This window comes from Antedon bifida, chromosome 4, assembly GCF_963402885.1.
Source record: "Antedon bifida chromosome 4, ecAntBifi1.1, whole genome shotgun sequence".
NCBI lineage: Eukaryota > Metazoa > Echinodermata > Crinoidea > Comatulida > Antedonidae > Antedon > Antedon bifida.
The window spans coordinates 2,366,568-2,389,671 of record NC_136229.1 but is presented as its reverse complement, the minus strand read 5'-3'; the positions used below and the strand labels follow the sequence as shown (position 1 = coordinate 2,389,671).

Below are 23,104 nucleotides of genomic sequence, written 5' to 3'. Positions count from 1 at the left end.
TTTTGACATAAACATTGAATGATTGCGAAGTAATGATTTATAAGTCATTGAATTAAACTCAGCTTTTGTTTATATTACCCGTGTTTCCTATCTACCAAATAGCTCTAAAACAAAGGCTAATTAAAACTAACAGCAATGTGCGCGTGCGTATCTAAATCAATGACGTCACTATGCTCAATTCGGTAGCAGACTATCTTTTTTTAGTACGAACTTTGATTATGGCAAAGATGAGGAAACCTAGAGATACAAAGTTGCTGTGATGTTTTTACTGTTTTGTTGTGGTTTTATGTGTCGTAATCATGCCAAGATCTTTCATGATAAAACAGCTCAAGCCAGAGCTGGAAACAGAAGAAGTCGACCTTGAAGAAAAGATTTTATCTGGGCTAGAAACAACATCTGAAACAGGTAGGGTAGCGTAGTGATGGGGAACCGTAGAGAAAGTCATGCTTCGCGTTTATCTGCTGCCCGAGTGTTGGCCGCCTGTGAGAGGGTCACCACACGGATGCATCGCTGGTAACATTTGTATCGAGTTGTTTTTATAATTTGTCGGTTCAAAGTCTTAAATAATTAGAAATGCGACATGTTTGGTTATTGATATTGTGGTTAGATCATGGAGGTATAATACCTCCATGGTTAGATAGATCTAATTTACGGTCTTTATTTTTTTTAAAATAAAATTTGACTAATATTGTAAGTAATATTAATGCATATCACAACAAACCAAGGGAAAGAAACAAAATGAAAACAAATGTAAATGTTGAAGATCATGGAGAAAATAATTGCCATGGTTTTCTGTATATAAAAACATCATCTATTCATCATAGTTACTGTTTTTCATTCAGTGTTTATATATTAAATTCATTCATTTTATTTTCAATCTTTCCCATTGCTCTTATCTTCATTGTCTATAAATAATTTATTCTTTCCATTCTTCATTTCATTTCATTCAGGTAATTTCCTAAAGCTCTGTCTACACTATCAAACTTTATGTGACAAAAAGATGTGTATATGGACATGGTGATGTCATATCACTGCCATATTTTGGCACATCACACTTTTTTGTCAAACTAGTTTGATAGTGTAGACAGAGCTTTAAATTGATTTCGGATACAAAATCTACCTCATTTATAAATTTATCTCAATATTCTTACAGGGATGGAAACAATGAAATCTATTGTCCTATCCACAATGAGCAGAATCCACTTCTATATTTGCCGCCTTGTACAAATTTATTTACCAAAATCTTGTGAATGTTTATCATTGTATTATTGTACTATTGAGTCATTCATTATTAATAATTAAAATAGAAATGTTATTATATGACACTTTTTGAAAAGGAGAAAGGTGCATCCAACGTTAACTAGTAGAGTGGTAGCCTATCTATTCGGATTCATCTATCAGTGTTAGCCTATCTATTCACCATAAAAGTATCCATAAAGATTAGTAAATTTGTTACAACCTTTTGTCAGTAGTACAAACCATCACGCTCTACATTCTCAAGATTTGTTGCTTTTCAATAGTGTTTAAATTTCTTTATTTATTCACAAATTATATTTTGCATTTGCATCTGCAGATTTTGCAGTTGATGAATAAATTCTAATCAATAGTTCCTTTTTAGTGTTTTAAAAACAATTGTAATATTATTTACTTGTAAAACAGATACTATATTTTACATAGTAAATTTTTGCAGCCAATGAATAAAAGGACAGATACAAATTGAGCAACCGGAGTTAACACTGAGCACTGCGTTCTTCTAATCAATTACTAATGGTCGTTTGAAATGCATTTGCTCGAAAAAAATCCCATACAAAAATTTAGGTCATAGATAATCTTTCCCATGTGACTCATTTTGACTGCAATTTTGAAAATTTTAATTTTCAACTAAAACTTGCTGATTTTGTTAAGTAAAACTGGTGATTTAAACAGAAAAAAAAAATACTGTGAACTTGAACTTGCATTGAAAAGAAAAAAAAACATTACTAATTGCAGAGACTGTTTTTGTATTTGATGAGATTTATTTAAGAGATATATTATTATAATATTTTCACAAAGGACAAATAATTAAATGTAATATTAATTATTAACAGTACACTATTATGGTGTGTTTACATTGCTGGTAATATGTTACTTGTCGGTGTATGATTAGTAAATGTGTAAAATCAATTTGGTTTATATTTCTAATGTTAATTTGTTTTTTTTATCACTTTTAATTTAAAAGGCCTTCCTATACTACATTTCGATGAATTCAAAGTGTCAAATCTGTATCTATATCTAGTTTCCTTATTACAATTATTTTTGAGTGGAGAAAAGAAAAAAGTGCTCTGAAGTTAAAATGTAAACAGTAAAAATCTTGATATTCTATTTTTTTTTCATTTTAGTCTTTTAGGCACATGTGTCCAAGGATTACCAATAGTATAATTAATCACTGTCCTATCAGGAAGGTGGTAATCCCCCTGATACAGGGGCTTTTTTGTGAACCAGTTCACTGAGGGGTTACCCCCTACTCGTCTTGAATGATGGACTGGGTTCATAAACAATGTACACTGCCAGACCTCTTTTTTATAGTCTTATCCAAGAAGACTTCCACCACCAGAACTTGGAGTGAGTCATTCTCAAACCCTTGCCGATACTGTTGGCTCTTTAATTACCTTGTCTAATGAAACCTATCGTAGTAAAATCATCCTTTATTTCAAATAAAAAACATAATAATGTACAAACATCTCAGGTCCCAGCTTGGAGGACCAAACATATGGAGGGCAAAATGAGACATTCAACAAATCTAAAACACTTAGAATAAGATTAAAGTTACATCAGATGTACCTCTGAAATTTATCAGAGAGTTATCGAGGTACATCAGATTTATTACTGTATATCAGAGTTAAGACAGGGTATAAGAAAAAGCACTTATGTTGGTTGTAACCATACAGAATATCTATGTTGTAACTTAAGTTCAGGTCAGCTTCATTCTATGCACGATTACTTGTGATTGGTAAAAAAAAGAACCTTCCAGGAATAAGTAGTGCTTGTTGAAATTTAAATTGAATGAAAAAAATTCTTGATTGCCTTAAGCAAGTTTTGTGATCTGACAATTGTTGTCACTTATTGGTTGCAATTACTAGTACTTTGCAAGGTTCCTGTCCTATAGTAAAACCATGTCAAATGTTTTCTACTGATGATTTCTAAACTACAGTAAATACTGTAATACTCCTACCCTGAATATGTATACTGTACTATAGTTTAGTTTATGATTATATTTTTGTTCTGTAGACTTTGTTGTTGTTCAACTCGATGATACAAGTAATATGTTTACAATTTTATCAAAAGGATTGTACAAATAAAGTTAAAAGTAAAGTATAAAAGTAAAAATGCATTAAAAATCATGTGGTAGGCTGCTACAAGACTATATTTACATTACACAAAATGTTTTCTAGGATTGTTAAACAAAAATAATTGAATCATTAATCTGAAGAAATTTCTGAAGAAAGAACAATAACTACAATAATTAAAACTGTTACGTCAACAAGTCAAGCAGGGTTTTTTTAAGAAATATTTCTTGTTTATTGTAACTTCACTATCTTCATAGTTTGCTGCATTAACTTGTATATAGTCCTTCAGATGGGACATAAAGCCGTAGTATTAAAACAATTATCTAGTAAAATATATTATATATATATATATATATATATTTATATGATAGCTGTTAAAACTACTATCAGCCAGCTATCACAGTAGTACACAGTAGACTTGATTGGCTAGATTTACATAGCTGCTACTGTGTAATAAGCAATCTGATAATACAGTGCTCTATCAGAGCTTAACCCTTGGACCCAGTCAAAGCCATTAGTACCATTAATACAGCCATAATATAATTCATAAATCATAGTCTATATAAAATGTATAGTATTATATGAAATACAAAATAATTACCATGTTAACTGTACTAAAAATGTAGGCCTTCGAATACACCAATTTCTGATGTTATTATTTCTATATATTTATTTATTGTACAGTAATCTCATTGTAATGTTTTCTATTTTGTTAATGGTGGTCTCTGCTTAAAGTCTATTTCTAGATTTATTTTGACCACCATCCACATTTATAAATAATAAGGAATATATGTATTGAATATGAAAATGAAACGTATGAAAACAACAAGAACTACAATTTATTATTTAAAATAAAGTATTTTGTGATATTAGCTAAGGCAAGCAAATGGTATGTTGGCTAGTAAATAAAAATTAATCTATAATCTATAGTTTTAACTGTATAAAATCAAATGATTTGGTTGTTCTACTTCTGCTATGAAACTGCATAGGCCTACTGATTATCAACTAAAAAGAGATTGAACCCAGGGGTTGAAATAAGGGACATTTTAAAAGCCAATGAACACAAGTCCCATGACAACGTCAAATTTGTCTTATAAGGAAGTCGTTTGATCCTTGGAAATAATCTTCCAATTAGGGAGGCTGAAGATGATCGCAAAATATTAGCGGCATCATTTGATTCATGCGTTCACTCTGCGTACTTGCTTACTCAAAATCTTGTAAGTTTACTTAAGTAGGATATTGGTTCAATACCCTGGTTCCACAGGGAGGTATTTGTATTCATTTAGTATAATCCTGAATATTAAGGTTATTATGTTTTTAGAAAGTTGTGGTAATGTTGGGTATTACAAGTTAGTTTGCATCTTTTGTCCTGAACTAGGACACTTTTGGAAGAAATTATTTTCAGATACGCTTTAATAACCTTAGTTTTTGGATTGGAAACTTTACAAGCTAAATAAGGAGTTTGTACTACTTTTAACAGAATTTAATTATATAGTATTTCAGAGCCTAGCACCCAACAAATAGCAACCAGTGTGAGAATAGGCTAAATCCCAAACAAATTCTGTACTCACTCAATATTACAGTAAATAAAACCTTAAATTCATTACAAATTGGAATGGAGTGGAGCTGTAGCTTGGTGGTTAATGAGCTTGCCTTTCCAATGTCTGGGTTCTAATCGTGACCTAGTGCCAGGGTTGTAACTTATCACTATTTCAACTCCACTCCCTAAGCCTCAAATGAGAGAGAGTTGGCCAAAGTGCTCAAACATATACAGTATTTCTCAATTTTCAGTTTTTTATTCAACCTTCTAGCCTAAAACTTTCAACAAAGAATGTTAAAGTTCAGTCATCATAGCAGATCCTTTAATATTTTATGGTATATATTATTCCACATCATTTTTCTTGTGATAAACTTATAATATAGGCCAAATTAACAAAGATGGTATGCATCCCACATTCAATTATTACTCTCATTCTCTTTCTTCATTAAAACAGCCGGTTTTTTAACTCATATTTTTATATTGATCTGTATATTTTTATTATATCTTTTGTATATGTTTTAATTGAAGAAATGTATTTTTATTACAGTCACTTGTTGACCTGAATCTTATAAGTATTAACTTACTGTTAACCTCCTTATATTAAAGGTCTTACATAAAACATAGAAGCAACCATAATAAATGCACTCGCTCCCAAAGTAATAATGATTTATCTATTCCGTTATGGAATAACTCTCAGGGTAAAAGAACTTTTGTTTATAGATCAACTAAATTATGGAATTCTCTACCAAATAACATAAAATCAGAACTCCATAATATGTCTTTGGCAACTTTTAAATCTTCACTATAAAAAACATATATCTATTAACCTTTTTGCCTTCACAATTGTAAATAGTTTTTATATCTGTTTTCTTTCTTTTTGTTTTTCTTTTATATTTTATTTTTGTTGTAAATATGTTTACTGAACCACTTTGGAAATCAGTACATTTGTATTGAAAGTGTATTTCAGTTTAAAGAAAGAACAAATAAATAAATAATAAACTTGTAACTATGTCTTCATAAAAATTTATACAAAGACATTTTGTTTGTACAGCAATTTCGATTTAAAAAGATACATAGGTCTAGGCCTACATCAGACAACAAAAAAGGCAACAAGTGTAAAAAACAGTAACAGCATTCATCAGTGCTAATAGTATTGATATATTCCATAGAAACTGAACATTAACACAAAACAGTGTTAGGGTTGACAGTACAGTATATATAATTATAATAATCAGTACATACTGTACATGGATTTTCATACTTGTGTATTTGTTTAACTAGCGCCCTCTATATATATTCCACTTTTGAAAGTTTACTATTACTATAGTATCACAGTCAGTATCATGTCCTATTCTAGTTTGATTTATAATGTTTTCATTTATGTAATGTTAAAAAGAAAGTTTTGAAATATATACTATTAATATTTATTGTCAAAGGGCTAAGTAAAAGAAAAGGACAACAAACAAAAGGAATAATTAATATATTAATATATTATAAAAAATATGTCCATAATAGGAAAAAAATTATTAAATTCTTAAATTAAGTTTTAATTAAGTTATTGACTTCTGTAGAAACAAAAATAATTATTTCACATATTAAAAAAATTTTTTTAGCGTGACAATATAATTATCTTTAATTAATTATAAATTTGAAATATTGATATAATGTCTTGATATAAATTTGCAAATCTTTGAGTGGCATTGTTAAATCATAACTCAAGTTATCAGATCATTTTGCGGCAATCATCACGGGTCCAACATATATTGGTCTCTCAGCAGTGTGGCCTAAAAACATGGTTGCAGGCCATCAGGGACCGTTGGTGTTAATTCTCTTTGCGTTTTTAAGCCTCATGAGAGTATTTGGTTGAGAGGTGGCCCAAATCAGCTGTCTACACTTGAAAATTGAAATATTGAAATCCCAACGACCAACTTTCAGCCTAGCATGCCTTTAAAGAAAATGGTCATAAAATATAAGAGAAGGATTACAAATCCAGTGGTTTAGTGTACAGAACATTTTAGAGTTTTAAGCTCTGTCTACCTTATCAAATTTTATGTGACAAAAAATGTGATGTGCCCATATGGACATGATGATGTCATATCACTACAATATGTGGGCATATCACTACCATATTTGGGCACATCACACTTTTTTTTCCAAACTTTTTGGTATTGTAGAGAGAGCTTGAGGGTCCCTACATGGCACTCATCTGTCCACAACATGGGCTAGAGTGGACCACCAGAACACTGGAGTAACCCTACTCTTCTGAATGAACCTTTGAAGCTGATCCAAGAAGGCTTGTTCTACCACCAGAACTAATGGTTGAGGAGAGAACCTTTGAACCTGTGTCAATTTTATGGCTATAGGTTGTGGTTCCCCTGCACTGGACCACCCAGGTTTTCTACCATTGTAGGGCCTAGCCGTATGCCAATGTAACTGGAGTAGGAATACAATAATGAAAAAGCAAATGTTTGATCAGATTATTGGAAATAAGTTGATAAAGAGATTATAAATAAACTAACAAGCTTCTGTTGATATTCCTGGCACCTTGAAAGCCCTTTCAGGTAATCTCACCCCCTTTGAGATAATCTTACCGCATCAATTCGCAAGTCATTTACATGTGGACATAACGCGATAAGTATGATTTACCCTCCTTATCATGCTTCGTAAATGAGATGATATTTTGTTTTACACTTCTTGTGAACGAAAATGAGCACATTTATTGCTAAGGACGTATTGATAAAGTTCAGTCTTATCCTGTTTATTTTGAATTCCTCAGTGTGAATTTATATTTAGTTTTTGTGTACGTGCTTAGAGTAGGTACTTGATAGATTTTAATATCCATGGAGTGTAGGCCTACTGTATTTTTTTTTTGTCAATCAAAATAATACATAGAACTAGTAGTAAGGTTTTATTCAGAATAAATAAGGCTGTGTTTGCACCATCAAACAGAGCTTTATGTTAATTTCATGTCATATCACTACCATATTTGGGCACATCGCATTTTTTTTGTCACATAAAGTTTGATAGTGTAGACAGAGCTTTATATTAATTTCATGCAATGTATTTTGGAAATTGCAGTAAGGTAGGAAAAGGAGTGGTAAAGGAAACCCTTATGATGAGGATGTATATTGGGATGGGTTAGCTAATGACAATTGTTGACATCCCTCTAACATCAATAAACCTAGCTGTTTACAATATAGTGGAATCCGGCAACATAAAATGATTGTCTGTTACACTGTATGAACTTGATTAAGAAATATGATGTGTTGGGGAAATGTAGATGGTGTTTTCCAGGAAGCCAATGTCACAAAACTACACTGTTTTGAGGAAGTTTCACCACCTTGTCGCCAATTTTAATTGTGTTTTTATTATGCTGCGCCAAGTGTGCCATAAATCATGTATAGTTGTATCTTTATTGCTACAGGAGCAAACACACCTTTGGTACTCATATCAGAGGATGACACTAAAGGATATTTTGTGAATTTTTGTTGTTTAATTATTTAATCACAGTGTTTTTTGGGTACAATGAAACTCGCCTTAATTCTGGAATAATCTCATCAAACACGTTTAAAGATGTTCCCCAAAAACATGAAAAATGAAGATTAATAAATCAGACTTTAAATAGTCCATTTTGCAGTTATTGACTTCTGTAAAAAAAAAATTATTTCACTTATAAAAATACAAAAGAAATTTAATTTTAACCAAAATTTTTTTTTTTTTTGCTTTAAATTACATTTTTTCAGGTAAATATTATTTTTTTTTGATCCAGTTTTTGGTCAAAGTGAATAACTATTATGTGACACTAAAATGGCATATTCAACAAAAATGTGAAAAAAAAATTGTAGGGGAACAATATATCTTTAAATTAACATTGAAAAAAAATGAAAAATACTTTCTAATTTAAGTTAGCATTTAACCATTTATATTCCTAGCGTTACATTAGTACTGTAGTAGCAAAAAATGTAAGTGTCTTGTTTGGGGCAGATTTAAATCTGTCTTGTTTGTATTGCTTAACATTGAACATAATACCATGGTCAAACACATAAAATATGAGTACTACTGTAATCAGTGTTTGTACTGTAATTAAAACAAGCAAAGCATTTGACAATTCAAATATTAGTGTTCAGTAGCTATATCACCATAAAACAATCTCTTAAGTTAATATTACCTGCATTCATTCAATAGTTATTGTAGTAATGGTCGTAAAACATGTCACCTCGTGACCCCACTTGATTGCTAATGGACTTCAAATGTCCAGTTCATTCAAGGCCATACTTGATTCCAATTTTACAGCCATGTCTTTTTAAAATAGAATAATGACTATATCTATTGCAACCTGATATTTAATATAAAATATTTAGGCCCCCCCTTATCTATAATGCTGAATCCTCCCCTGGATATATCCTCACTTTGTGGTAGGATGTATTCCCTCTTCTTCACTGTTTCATTCCAATCGTCTAACATTTTCAGATGGTCTACACTGGCTCCGCCACGCTGGCTCTGCCTCTCCCTTTCAAAAGGTGGAAAAGGAAAACAGCTCTTTTTTGTTGAAATGGTAAATAGGACATCTACCCCCTTCAGCCTATACCTTAGCCTTATCCTTAGGCAAGATGCTTTACTCTCATTGCCACGTCCTTCGGATGGGATGTAAAGCCATTGGTGCACGTTAAAGAACTTTGTACACTATTTGAAAAGAGTAGATTCCCGGTGTGCTGATCTGGTAGGTGCTGCACTGCTGGCTGCCGTGGGTCCGTGGAGGACCTAATCCGAATGTCCTCAGTTTCCAGTTAAGGTTGAGGACCAAAATAAGTACATTTTTATTTTCTATTTACCATGGTTCTCTCCTAAATCTGCCCCCAAATACCATACCTTTATTAAAACCATCTTCCATTGGAGATTTTTCATTTTAGAACCTGAAATCACAATATTATTTTCTATAATACTAATTGTAGGAAATTTGTTTTAAGGAATAAGTAGAATATCAGTAGAAACCTCATAAGTTATTTTTGCATTTTTGTTTTATGACCTCACAATGATAATATTGACGAGAGGTCTTTAATCTATTAATTGCCAGTTTATGATGTGTAACAATCAAAACTATCATCCTATCTGCAAATTACCCCCGTAATTATTGATCCTATCAACTTGACCATCATAAGCTGAAGAGTATTAAATGTTTTATTATAGAATTCAGGGTACATAATCTTTATCTACCGTGTTATTTCCCTAAAAAACCACCACCAGTAAGATAATTTATAACCACCATACACCACTAGGCCTAATTCTTTGAAAGTTTAAACATGGTTTTTAATTATGACCGGAAATATTTATTCCAAATATTAAAATATGTAAATGAATCTCTGGTCATAAAAGAGCAAGTAAGCCTATTCCTTGTGTTTGACTCTAACTATCAGGTACATTATATTTACAAGTCATAAAAACAACTATCAAATTTGTTTAAAGTGTTATCGACAAGTGGACATCACCGGACTGGTCAAGAGTTGTTGATTTACACAACACCAGATAGTGACCGTTAGATATATTTTTTTCTTGCATTGTAATACTTCCCTAATTAATATACACCATGGTTTCATAGAAGTATTATACCATTAGAGCAAAATGAACAGGAATGGGACTCCTCAAAATGGCCGCTGTATCTAAATATTATATTAGTATATAATAATTTTTAAAAAAAATCCACATATTAATAACAACATATGTTTAAATTAATAGTAATGTTCTGTATGACTGAGTTAATGGGTACAATTATAACTGACGAGGATGGATGCAGCCACATGCTGTAGTCAGTGGTGGATTTAAAAAATGTTTGCACCATTACCTACCATGTACACAAAGAAGAAACATCACTTATTGTTGTGATATTTGCATGCAAGATATTATAGTTTTATTGTATATGATGGTTCTGTGGGCAACTACTGTATACGCCACTCATTATAAAACAAACCATTAACCCATGGTATCAACCATAAACCAATCTGTTATCAATACAACATAGTCATCGATTGTATGCTATCATTTTTATGTATACTCTATTGTTGACCTGTGACAATTAATGGTTTTGATGAGCCAATGTAAAAATACTACATTGCTAGGACTTAAGCTCTGTCTACACTATCAAACTTTGTGTGGAAAAAAAAAATGTGATGTGCCTATATATGGACATGATGATGTCATATCACTACCATATAGCTTTACCATTATTTGTTTAACTACTACTACTACTACTATGATTGGTAATAACATCTTAAAAGGCAAAATCAGTAATTACCCTACTATATTAACCTGCTAACTAGGCACTTAACTTTTTTTTACGTCGGTAGCCATAGGCGGATTCAAGGGGTGGGCCCAGCCAGACCGGGCCCCCCTATATTTTGCAAATTGTAATGCAAAAGATAGGACACTAATTTCAGTTGAGCACCTACAACTTGCAATTTTAAAGCCCTGGGCCCCCCTATTTCAAAATCTTGGATCAGCCATTGGTAGCTTACTGACAATGTCTCTCTGTGCATATAGCCTGTTCCTTGTACGTCCTTGTTTACTCATTGTCGCAATTAATTATAAACAAAATACTATTGGCTATTTATATGTTCTTTTTTTGTGTGTGAAGTAGTGTATTACCGTCATTGTGGGCTTTGCTAAGATTAAGAACATACTAAGAAATTAATCAAATTTGGTAAAAAGGCCCTTTAAATTAATTAAAACTTATTTGAAATTAGTTTGTAATCCACAATATTTGTATGTAAAGTGAAGATTATTGATCAACTAATGACTCTTATAATTAAACCTATCTCACTTTACACTTAAAGATTTTGCCCAATTATTACAAAGTGAATACAGATCTGACCAATCATATAGAAGAGTTAATTAAGACCAACCAATAGCTGTAGTTGTTGAAAATGCTTTTTACATTGGATTTACCAATCAGATGCGTCGTTTGACATGTTATGTAAATGAGGTTTGCCAAGTAGCTTTGCTTGCTGCAATCGATTATGTTACTAACTGCTGTGGTTGCATTGTGCCAGAGTTGAGCTTAAGTAAGTTGACTCACGTAAGACCTACAGTACACAAGCATACATCCAAGAGTGCTTATAAAGAATAGGCGTGAACAAACACCCCTTTGTGAATCAAACGAACGCGCTCCGTTCCGAAAATCACAAAGGCCGCCGACTTGTTGATATTGACAATTTTCGATAATGACATGAAATTTTCGACTTGTTTTAATTACCTAAGTTCTCGTTGGTTGACTCAGGTTTGCGACATCACTAACAGCGTGTAACCTTTATTCCGAGTTTAAATTATGCTCAATACGGTTGCTTAATATAGGTTTATGCGACGATGATCAAATCGCGTGCTATCCACTCCACTCAAACAGTTTATACAACATTAAGTCTCTACTTTAGAGATGGCTCTATCCATGTTCTTTCATTTCACTCTATCTTTCTGATATTGTTGCTTCTACGTTTGTCTACTGTTATTTGTCCATTAATACTGTACTTTCCCAACAATGAACAGATAAAATATTCTGGACAATCGCCAGTTACTTGTTTGTACATTATTTTGAAATATTATACTTTTAAACATGTGGCCTTTTTGGAGAGGTTATCCAATAAGTAATTCTCAGTAATCGTTTTTGGGTGATTGAATAAAAAAGAGATTTGATTATAAAATAAAAAAGTTAAAAAGTAAAACCAGAAATGATATTAATTGTTGACACACTTTACAAGGTTTATAAGAGAGAACAGTTTAAAACATTTAAGATAGATAAAACAAAAATGTGATAAAGTGACTATGGTGGATCCGGGATTTTCCATATTTTTTGCATTGTAATTTTCAAATCGCTGATTCTCCTTTCCCCCCTTAGATCTGCATGAGTGAAGTGAAAAAAACTATAGTTATAATTTATTATGTAATAATTACTTTCACTAGTGATAGATAGATTTTAAAAAATAGATTTAAAACCATAGGATACTTACTTTCGCTAGTGATATATAAAAAGTAGATTTAAATACCAAACATTTTGGTTTAAATTGGCTTGCAACGTCTTGTGAACAAAGGGAAAATAAATGTTTACTCAAGTCTAATTTAGTTTTATAATGCACTACAAGTGGCCACTTATAGTTAGGAAAGTATCACTTTCCTTTCTCCACATATTCCAACCTTTTTTTGCGTCTAGAGATCAGGTCTCTACTGATTATGCTGGCTCGTTATAAGCTGGTGCGACAATTAACCAAAATGAAATCAATGTCCAAACTTGTTGACACGTCGTTTTCCCCATGTATAATCCTCTTGTTATGACTGTAACATAGCCAACTCAATTTTCCTGATTTTACAAGGTTATCAATTTTTGTGGGTCGATCCCCCTGTCATTTTAACCGTTGTTGATGACAAGTCCCACATACGACCCACAGCTGATATTAATTTATGGATTTCTGCGCTAACTTCTTCAACGGGTTGTACACTGGTAGAATCGGCATATTCGCCCTGGCAGTTGTTCGATTCCCATGGGTAAAGTCATCTTAAAGCTTCCTGTTTTGTCCAATGGGTCCGTGCTGGCCTAGTAACCCTCGCATTTACTACCGTTCAGCGGTGTGAACAACTTTGCCATTGGGATTACTAAGTTTTATTAGTTGCCAGTGAATCAGGGACTATTTAGTCCAATTTTATTAGTGATGGCAAGAAATAGTGTAATTTATTTCAGTGTGTATCATGCATGATGCTCTTGCCAGAATTTTCCAATTTGTCAGTGTTTTCGTGAAACATGGTACTACCACTCTGATCTATTTTTAGTATTTTTATTCCCACTTGTATATGTTATATTCTCTAAATATTTGTTTTCAATGTATTACTATATAATGAATGCCCTGAATTTTGTTTCCAATGTGTTTGATTTATTTATATATTTTTATTTATTTATTTGCACAAAAACTTTCCAACAGGAACTTAGTTCCCACTTACAGGTGATGTTTGAAAAAATAGTATAATGTAAAAATATCATACGTAATTATATAAAAATATCTATATACAAAATAGTAGTATAATATAAAAAATATCATATGTAATTATATGAAAATATCTATATACAAAATATTCAATATGAAATATCCAAAATTGAGATAAATTAATCCACCACCAACATAAATATAAACTAAAAACGGGAAACATATAACAAATACGACATTTAAACTTATTTAAGGAATCAAAAAACAGTAGCAACAAAAAAAATCAGCTGGTGCAAAAATTGTGTTATCAAATTTTTTTGATGCAAATTAAAAAAAAAACTGATACAGATGAGTACAGAATTCTAGTTTAATTAAGATTTTTAATTAAGACTGGTATTCTAGTTCATGTCCAAACTATTCTACTGCAGTTACTGCAGTAACCACACTTTTTACTGCAGTAATGTATGATTTTAGTCTGCTCCAATGTAGATGTTTATAAGGCAGTCATTGCAATAACAATGTGTGTGATTAGTACCCATTAAAGCTTGTTAAATAATTGAATAAACAGGGTAAAGAGTAAACAAAATGTAGTTTACTGCAGCACCTGCAGTAAACTACATTTTGACATGGTTCCTTATTTCATTTAATTTAGAGTATCTGTCTTTCTGTTGTTTGTTTGTATATATTTACTGTACCTCCTTAATTTAAACATTACTTTGAAATTCAACTATTTAAAAAACCCCATTTTACTTCTCTAAATACAAAGTTTGTGATTACTACTAACATGTGTTTCTTTTCTTCAAATGGTTTCAGGTAATCTGAGAAAAATTAAATTAAATGTGCCTAAGGGTCTGTTTTGTTTCAAATTTATCTACACGATTATGAGATTTCCATTGTTAATTTCTATTAAACATTACCAAAGGGACAATAGAAATAATAGACTAATAATCTATTGTTATAAAATTGCCTAAAAGAATTTTAAAAAGTAGAAATTTGAGGTAGCTTTGTGGTTGGTTGTGGCTGGCAGTAGGGTGTGTGACAAGAATAAAGGTTGCTAAACACTTGTTAAAGATAGCCATCTAAATAATAGGATCTATGCCCTGTTCTTACTGGCAAATGAGATCCAAGTGGGTGGAGCTTAATCCAATATCTGTAGCCTATCAGAGACAATGACATGACAGGTGGCTTTATGAGAAATAGCTTTTTGATGGTTAGGCTGGTGTATGGCCTAAAAACAAAACCGACCAAAATCCCTTCCCTTGATCTAAAAGTCTCACACAGTTGAGAAATCCGTCACTGTTAGTGGGAACTCTTCTCACCGATTTTGGGAGTAAAAAAAAATAACGCTGACTACCTCCTACTGGTGTAGCGAACATCTGCATATACGTGAGGTACTATATTGTTGAAACACTGGATCGTACTCATCAACGATGGACACTGGAGCTTTGCCCATGTATTACAGTTGGCAACTATACATGTCAGCATGCCGGGACCAGAGCTTGTTTCTGTGGCAAAAAGGTACCGATTATTAACATTTTTAAAACACTTTAGGGCTTATTTTATTTTTTTGATACATAATGGAAATTAAGATTCGTTTGTGCACGGAATGCAAGGAGGTCCGCGCCTTAGGTTACATAACCGGACAGGTGCCAACGTAAGTTTAACCGTTCAGGGCACTCGCTTATTACGTTCACTAGGTACATAAGCCGAGATCAAATTACCGACTGTGACCAGACCTAGATTCTCGCGTTGTTTTTTTTCTTTTCTTAAGATGGTGGTACCATGCAGATTACAGGGAACAAACGATAATAATAATTTTGATCGTCATCTTTTTTTACCTTCAGGCCATTTAGATTATGTTTTTAATTCCTAAAGGCGATTTTATCCCAAGATGGGTGACTGCTACCCTAGGCATTTTCTCTGTTTGCTTTTAATGATTTTTATGCTAAGAAAACTAAAACAGCACTTGCAAACTAAGTTACCAAGGCTTACTCTCCCCTCAGTACCCAATTAACAAACTTATACTTGATAAATTGTCCATCATAATTACAATTTCAAAAATAAGTTTATTTGAATGATATCATATTGAATATCAATATTTTATTTGGATTCAAAAGTCTGTTAAATATTATTATTTAAATTTATTTTATATTTCAATTATTATAAAATGTATTTATACATGCTTTAACAGGTTTACACTGTAAAAGGAAAAATTATTAGACAGTTATATTTCAAATTTTCAACCATTTCAATAACTAATATTTAATTTAATAAAATAATGTTTTAAATTTCGTAGATTAAATAAATACAGTAAAATATAACTGAAATTTTCGTTTGTAAAAATTATATTTGTTTTGGTTAATTAGTTTTAAACAGTTTTCAAAACTTATTGGATGTTCAAAACTAACATGTGCAGCAGCTTGCTTATATGTGCTATACAAGAATGAACTGTTATTATTATTATTATTATTATTTAATAAGAATGAACATACTGTAAATAGACTCTTTATTAAATGGTCATTTTGACAAAATAAATATTTTCGGAAATTAAGACTAAGCTTTTCAAATTTTTGGTAAAGTAATTTCTTTTATACAAAAGTTAAACTAAATTCATATAATTATTTATTTATAAATATTATTTATTCTATAGATATTAATGATTTTGAAAATGGTCCTGTTAAGTATGAATAAACTTTAATAGACTTATCAATTCAATTGAATTTCTTTTTATTTCGGAAATATCATCCATATTAATAAACTTATAAACAGAAAAATCGTAAACTCTAAACTTAAGTATATAGAATGCTTCTCCATCTATATACATTGTAAATAGTACTAATAATATTAATTTGAAGTAGTGTAGTTAAGTGTGCCAGTTATACCATAGAGGAATACAATATCTCTATGGTTAAACTCACATAGTGTGATATAAAGAAAACATCCAAGACATGATGTACGTTTATTGATGTGAACTGTACTTGCCTAACCTAATTCCTAGGCCTAAATACAACAATCTATTTTGCTACCAGAGATCCTAACCCACTGCGGTATGCCTTCTTAATACTATATTCTTGTCCTACATATTACAGCATTCCAAGACGGCTTGAAAATAGCACAGGCTTCTGATGTCTGCTGTCATGTTGTAATATATATTGTTGTATTGTGACGAACAAAGTGCAAACTTCATATCATAAATCTTAAATTATTAATTATTATTAAAATATTAATATAATTATTATTGTCATTTTAATTGTTTTCTTGCAAGTTTAATTTAACTTAGGTTGCATGAAATCAATTTATTGCATTGATAAGTGATTTTATGAAATTTCAAATAAGTTCTAAAACTAGTTTCAACAAAAAAGTAAATTTTCAAGTTTGTATTGAATTTGGAACCAGATGAAATTATTTAATAGCTTCAACTTGTATTTGGAGTGAAATATATTAAACAAAGATATTAAAATTACAAAGATATTATTTTTTCTTATTTATCAGAAATTAAATAATTTTTTATGTAAAATGAAATATTTTTAAAGCATTATATTTTCTCTATAATCACATAATGAAGATATTTCGTTTTTGTTTAGCATAAATTAAATACATTTTATTTGAAAGAAACATTTTAAAAGGGGTTTTATTTTTACTATAATTTATATAATTTACTATAATAATTGTGATTATATAATATTAAATAATTATGTGTTCTACCATCTTTATCTCCTAATTTAAAACTTAGTAGATACTAATTATATAATTAAACATTTAAACAATATGAACTTTTGAAATAAAAAATAACCGCATGACAAGCAAAAAACTTTACCAGTTTTTTAGTAGGCGTACCAATTTCTCATCACCAGAAAAAAATAACGAAATCAGTCACCCATTTTTAAAAAATGTCAAAACTGACAAGACACCACCGTTAAAAGATGAGCAAGTTCAGGTGCTTAAATGACAGTATATTAAATTATTAAGTATCATCTTGAAGACCTATTCAAAATATGCCAAGTCAGCTTATATATTATAAAGTATATAGCATGTTAGGCCGCAGGCCAGCATGGCTGGCACTTCAGGTCTGCAGCAACCAGTCAGAATTGATTTGGCCCCTGAATCATTTCCTATGTTAAAGGGTAAGACTTCGCTCCCAGTGTTCGACTTCTGGTTTTGATAAGTATAATGATAACAAAACAAAGACCTGTCATTAGCTCTAGTAGATTTAGATCATTATCAAAATATCAAGTTTGAACTTTTTTTTCTGGTGTTAGTATTCATTAATCATAGAGACAACAATTAACACAAGTTTAGTAATTGAGTGATTGAATTAATTGATTTATTCATTATTAATTAGTCTTAAAATCAATGTTTTTATAATGTTATTCAATTATATTTTTGTATACAATTTGGATTTTAAATATTTTATTTATATTTTCTTTAAAACAATTCTTTTCTAGTGCAAAACACTGATTTTCAGAATGTTTTAGTTTGAGATTGTAACTATTGTGTTTCAATAATTTGATAATAATGAAAGATGTGCCTTTCTTTCAATAAGGTAATGTTCAAATAATTCTACTGCAGTTGCTGCAGTAATATATTTTGTTTACGTTCTAAACCTGTTGAGGTAATTAATTAGCAAGCTGTTTTGGGGTAATGCAGGGGTTGGGAGACTGCCTCACAAACTTCTACATTGTAACAAACAAGACATATGTTATGGTATTACAACATGCAGTAACCTGCAGTAGAGAACATTTTAACATGATTGATAAATAATTTTTTTTCCCAATAAATAATAATAAATGTATATGATTCCATTAACTTTAAAAAATACTGTTATTTCACATTTATTAACTGTTATGTTACATTACATTGTAATGTTATATTACACAGTTGGCCTATACTACAGGAAACCACCAGGTTACTCGGCTAAGCCGGCAGTTTCCCTTTATTCCCTAGGTATTCAACACCACCCAGAATGGTCATCCTCATGTTGATCCTCTCCAGTTGGTCCCATTTATTCCCCCGGCCTAGGACCTTAGCCTCTTTATAGTGGTTAGCAAGTGATACTAATAATTGACATAAGATTAACTGAAAATATCTTAAGCTTTTGTGAAGTTTGTAATTATATTTTACAGCTTTATGTCAGTGACACTCAATAAAAAGGACTTAACTAAAACTTAACTAAACAAAAAAATACTTAATAACAATGCATACTGTAAATAAATGTGTAAAATTATAGTATAATTATATAAATGAAACTGATTAACATCATCCCATTTAGGAAAACTCAAAAATGTGTAAATGCTGATTTTCACAAGTATTGTCTGGTACAGTATGTAACTTTATACACTGTAGTACTGAAATACAGTCCTAATTTTAAATTGTTGGTTAAGGAATTACTAATTTTCAAGTTTCCTTGTTTGTTAAAAATCATTTTTTTCTTTTTTTCTTTTTCATTTTTACTGTTCCAAAAGTGCAGCTTCAAAATTAAGAACAAGAAAAAAAGTTTAAGTTTCTTTAAAACTTTTCCCTTCTTACCTTGTTTGTTTTCAGTTCATTCTAGAGAAGAGCTCCTTGATAAGAAAACACTGTATAAGCATTTTATAATTGCTTCCAAATTTGTACCTATTGTTGCTTTTGGGTAGCAGTGTGCTCGACAATGTCTGTTTTAGTTTATTTTTGGTAGTATAAGCTTTGATTAATGATGCCATTGATGAGATGCTCATTAAATATACATTAATCTTTATATATGGACCATGACTATAGCCCGACCAATGTGTCTCTGTTTCTTCTGTGTTTTGTGTTCACGGTACCAATGTTATTTGTACTGTATAATCTTTGGGATTAAATTTAGACACCGGTGAATAAATATTTTTAGAATTTGTCAAAAATAGGTATCTAAAATAAGATGAGATAGAAAATAGCTACTGTAGACTACTATAATTAATGATATCAAAACAATTTTGTTTAATATGCCATTTTATTGTCACATAATAGTTATTCACTTTGACCAAAAACTGGATCGAAAAAAACAATTATTGACATGAAAAAAAGCATAAAATACTTAAATTGTCTGTCAAACAAAGTTTTTTTTTTTAAAGTAAATGTTTCTTTTGTCTTTTTGTAAGTTTAATAATTTTTGTTGGCTTTTTTTTTTACAGAAGTGAATAACTTTATTAAAACTGCAAAATGGCCTATTTAAAGTCTCATTTTATTAATCTTCATTTTTCATGTTTTTGAAGGACAATATCATCTTTAATATGAAACTTTTAAACATTGTTATATTGTTAAGTTTATTTTCTAAAGTTTACTTATGATTTTACACATTATTTCATGTAAAAGTAATTGCAGTGGGTTAAGCTCTGTCTACACTATCAACCTAGCCTGACAACAAAAGTGTGATGTTCCCAAATATGGTAGTGATATTCCCAAATATGGTAGTGATATGACATCATCATGTCCATATATGGGCACATCACATTTTCTTTGTCACATAAAGTCATCATTATTTGACATTGTATCAATATAAATGCCTCAAAGTTTTATGGTTCTATTTTGACTATATGTCTACACTGTATAAGAACATCAATGTCAAGACATATGAACTTGAAATGAATTTCTACAAAACCAAAATATATGTTGTATGATTCAATTTGTTTTTTCTGTGTTTGTAGGCCAAATAAATTATTAGGGTAAAAAGAAACCTTACCGTTCACATCATATTTATTTTATTTTGGTCATTGGTTGCAACTTTTCGCCCTATATAACTCGTTTAGCCGATACCCGCAGGCATCTCACCGATTTCCGAGCTTGAGATTTGGCGTGTCACACATTACTTCGTTAACAATGTTATCTCCTCCTAATTGTGTAACCTTTAGATGCAATGTGCCCTCGTTTTTTTAGACGAAAACTTCATCATCGAACCAATCAGGACACCTTTCAAATTCTGATGTGCGATCGACATGTTAAGGTCTTCACGTCGAGGCGTGTCATTCACCCGCCAATCGCCAGGAACCGTTTTACCAATGCTGTGCGATGCTATGGTTGCTACTGGGTAGATTCCCCGCACAGATTGTGGTGTCCCTGCCATTGTTCTTTCATGTTGTGTATTTTGTATGAATACTTGGGTTGGTTCTCTGGGTGCTTATTCATGGTCACTATTTTCTATGAATGGGTTCGAATTCAGCATGATGTTTATGTAGAGATGGTGAAATTGATAATGTTTCTACATCTGATAAGAAATGTTGCCAGGATTATGGCCACCCTACCTGTAGGTGATGTTTATGTTTCATGCTTTTGCGATCAATGTTCCATCTTCCCAAATGTTATCTTAATATCAATCTAACAATGCTTGATTCAAATATTTTACTGTAATACAAAGTTTACTATACTTTAAAAAAATGTCCTATTTAATTATGTAATTATGCGGACACACAGTTTGTTTAAAAAAAAAAATTCCCAAACACTTTTTGTAAATTATCTTCTTTCATGCGGACACACAGTCTGATAATACTGTTTAATACGAAATAGAAACAAATAAGTACTAAATACTTTTGTAAATTATTTTCTTTTATGCGGATATGCAGTTTGATCACACTTCTGATATTGGCTATAGAATTTTATAATAATGTATTTTTTTATAATGTAGGCCTATGTAATATCTTATTCTTTAAATTATCAAATGGCTTGTTTTTGTAAAACCATTTAGTCATTGTTTTATGAATATAATCCTGTTTTTATGGCTTCTGATTGGTCAAACAATTGTCTTTTTTATTTTACTTGAGACATCTAGGATGATTCTACAGATCACGTTTGGTTACTTCCTGTTGCACAAATTGAATCAAGTCTCATCGTATTTTCTTCGTATGCTACGTTATACTCGTACACCGGGTCACTCAACGCATACTCCATGACAGTGTCCAGACGCTAGTGTCTCATCTAATTCATCCTTAAGAAAGGTTGATGTCACCACCATAGATTTTAGAGATATACTTTAAATGATCGACCATAATATTGTTATCAATTATATTTGTGTAGAGTTAGGCGAGGAGTTATTGTGCTCTCGATAGCCGTGGGTAAAATACGATAAAAATACTTTGTCATCTTGTTTGGTCGTTTTAAGTTAAGGTGAAGGTAGTTAAAGTAAACTTACTTTAATTTATAAAAGAAGAAAAATGCATTAAAATGATTTTAAATCATTACTTTAGAATGCAGCCATTGCCACAATCACCTAAAACCTTGAAACTGATACTAAATAACATTTCTAATTCTTCTGTTTAAAAAAAAAAGAAGAAAGGAATATTATAGTATTACTAAATTACATTTTAACAATATTTTTATTTGATATATATTGCAAAAATGAAATTTTTTTTGAGCGTTTTATTAATTTGACCAGATCTATTTGTGTTTATAGAATAATCTTCTAGGAGTTTTATTGTTTCTGACGTTATAAATAATATTCGCATTGACAACCCTGTTAAAATTGATTGGCAAGTTCCAAATAATCCCACTCTTCAACGATAACTTAATTTCATTTCTTAGTTAAAAATACGAGGCCATTTAAAACGTTTTGAAATTCAAATGATTCATTTTTTTGTATTTATCGCTTATTATTCTGTTTTTAATAATCTGTCAAACTTTTAAAAATCTTTTATATTTTCTAACATACTTGATTTTGAATGAATAAATAAAATTGGAAATTTATTCTGATTATATAAGTATCTGTACAATTACTTGATTAGCCCTGTAAAAAAAACTTTAGATAACTCGGTCTACAGCCACTTAATTAAAAAAAAAACTTTGGCGAAACAGTATGTCTTGAAGTTCAATTCATTTACTAAATTACCTCTAGTACTAAACGCTGTAAACAAAATCTAAACATTTGCAATCGGAAAGATTTTATCAAAGATAATAGGCTTATTTATCAATCTATAAAGACGGACGAAACATATGCTTTTAGATTTGTTGATGTTATATGCTTCCATTCAGTTCATCAACTTAATTAAATAGTGTCGTAAATTAATTGGGTGTAATCAGTGGCAGAACCTGGCAACAATCCTATACTAAGAAAACTAGATGTTTAATCATGGAGTCAGATAAGTTAATCAAGTGTAAGTGTCCTAACTCATCCCTCTAAATACTTCTATTTAACGACTTTATTTTAATTGGTCACAGTTAACACCCGGCAAATAAAGTTATTACCAGTGACCCAAACAGATTGTAGATCATTTTGATTTTCCACATCACATCACAAAGATGAAGATGAGTCTTTGAGATTAACCAAGTCCACA

General features: G+C 30.9%; 1 protein-coding gene across 2 annotated transcripts in view; it reads left to right on the top strand.

Moving 5' to 3' along the window:
- The first annotated feature begins 235 nt into the window (after window positions 1-235).
- The window catches only part of LOC144840412 (uncharacterized), a 40,000-nt gene continuing 17,131 nt past the window's right edge, over window positions 236-23,104 (top strand). Inside the window, exon 1 of one of the 2 annotated variants that reach the window (XM_078696222.1) lies at window positions 236-405. In XM_078696222.1, the coding sequence (XP_078552348.1) occupies window positions 300-405 (106 nt within the window). In that variant the 5' untranslated portion in view covers window positions 236-299. Of the gene's footprint in view, window positions 406-15,119; window positions 15,345-23,104 lie in introns of those variants that run through there. The other variant, XM_078696223.1, reaches the window with a different exon arrangement.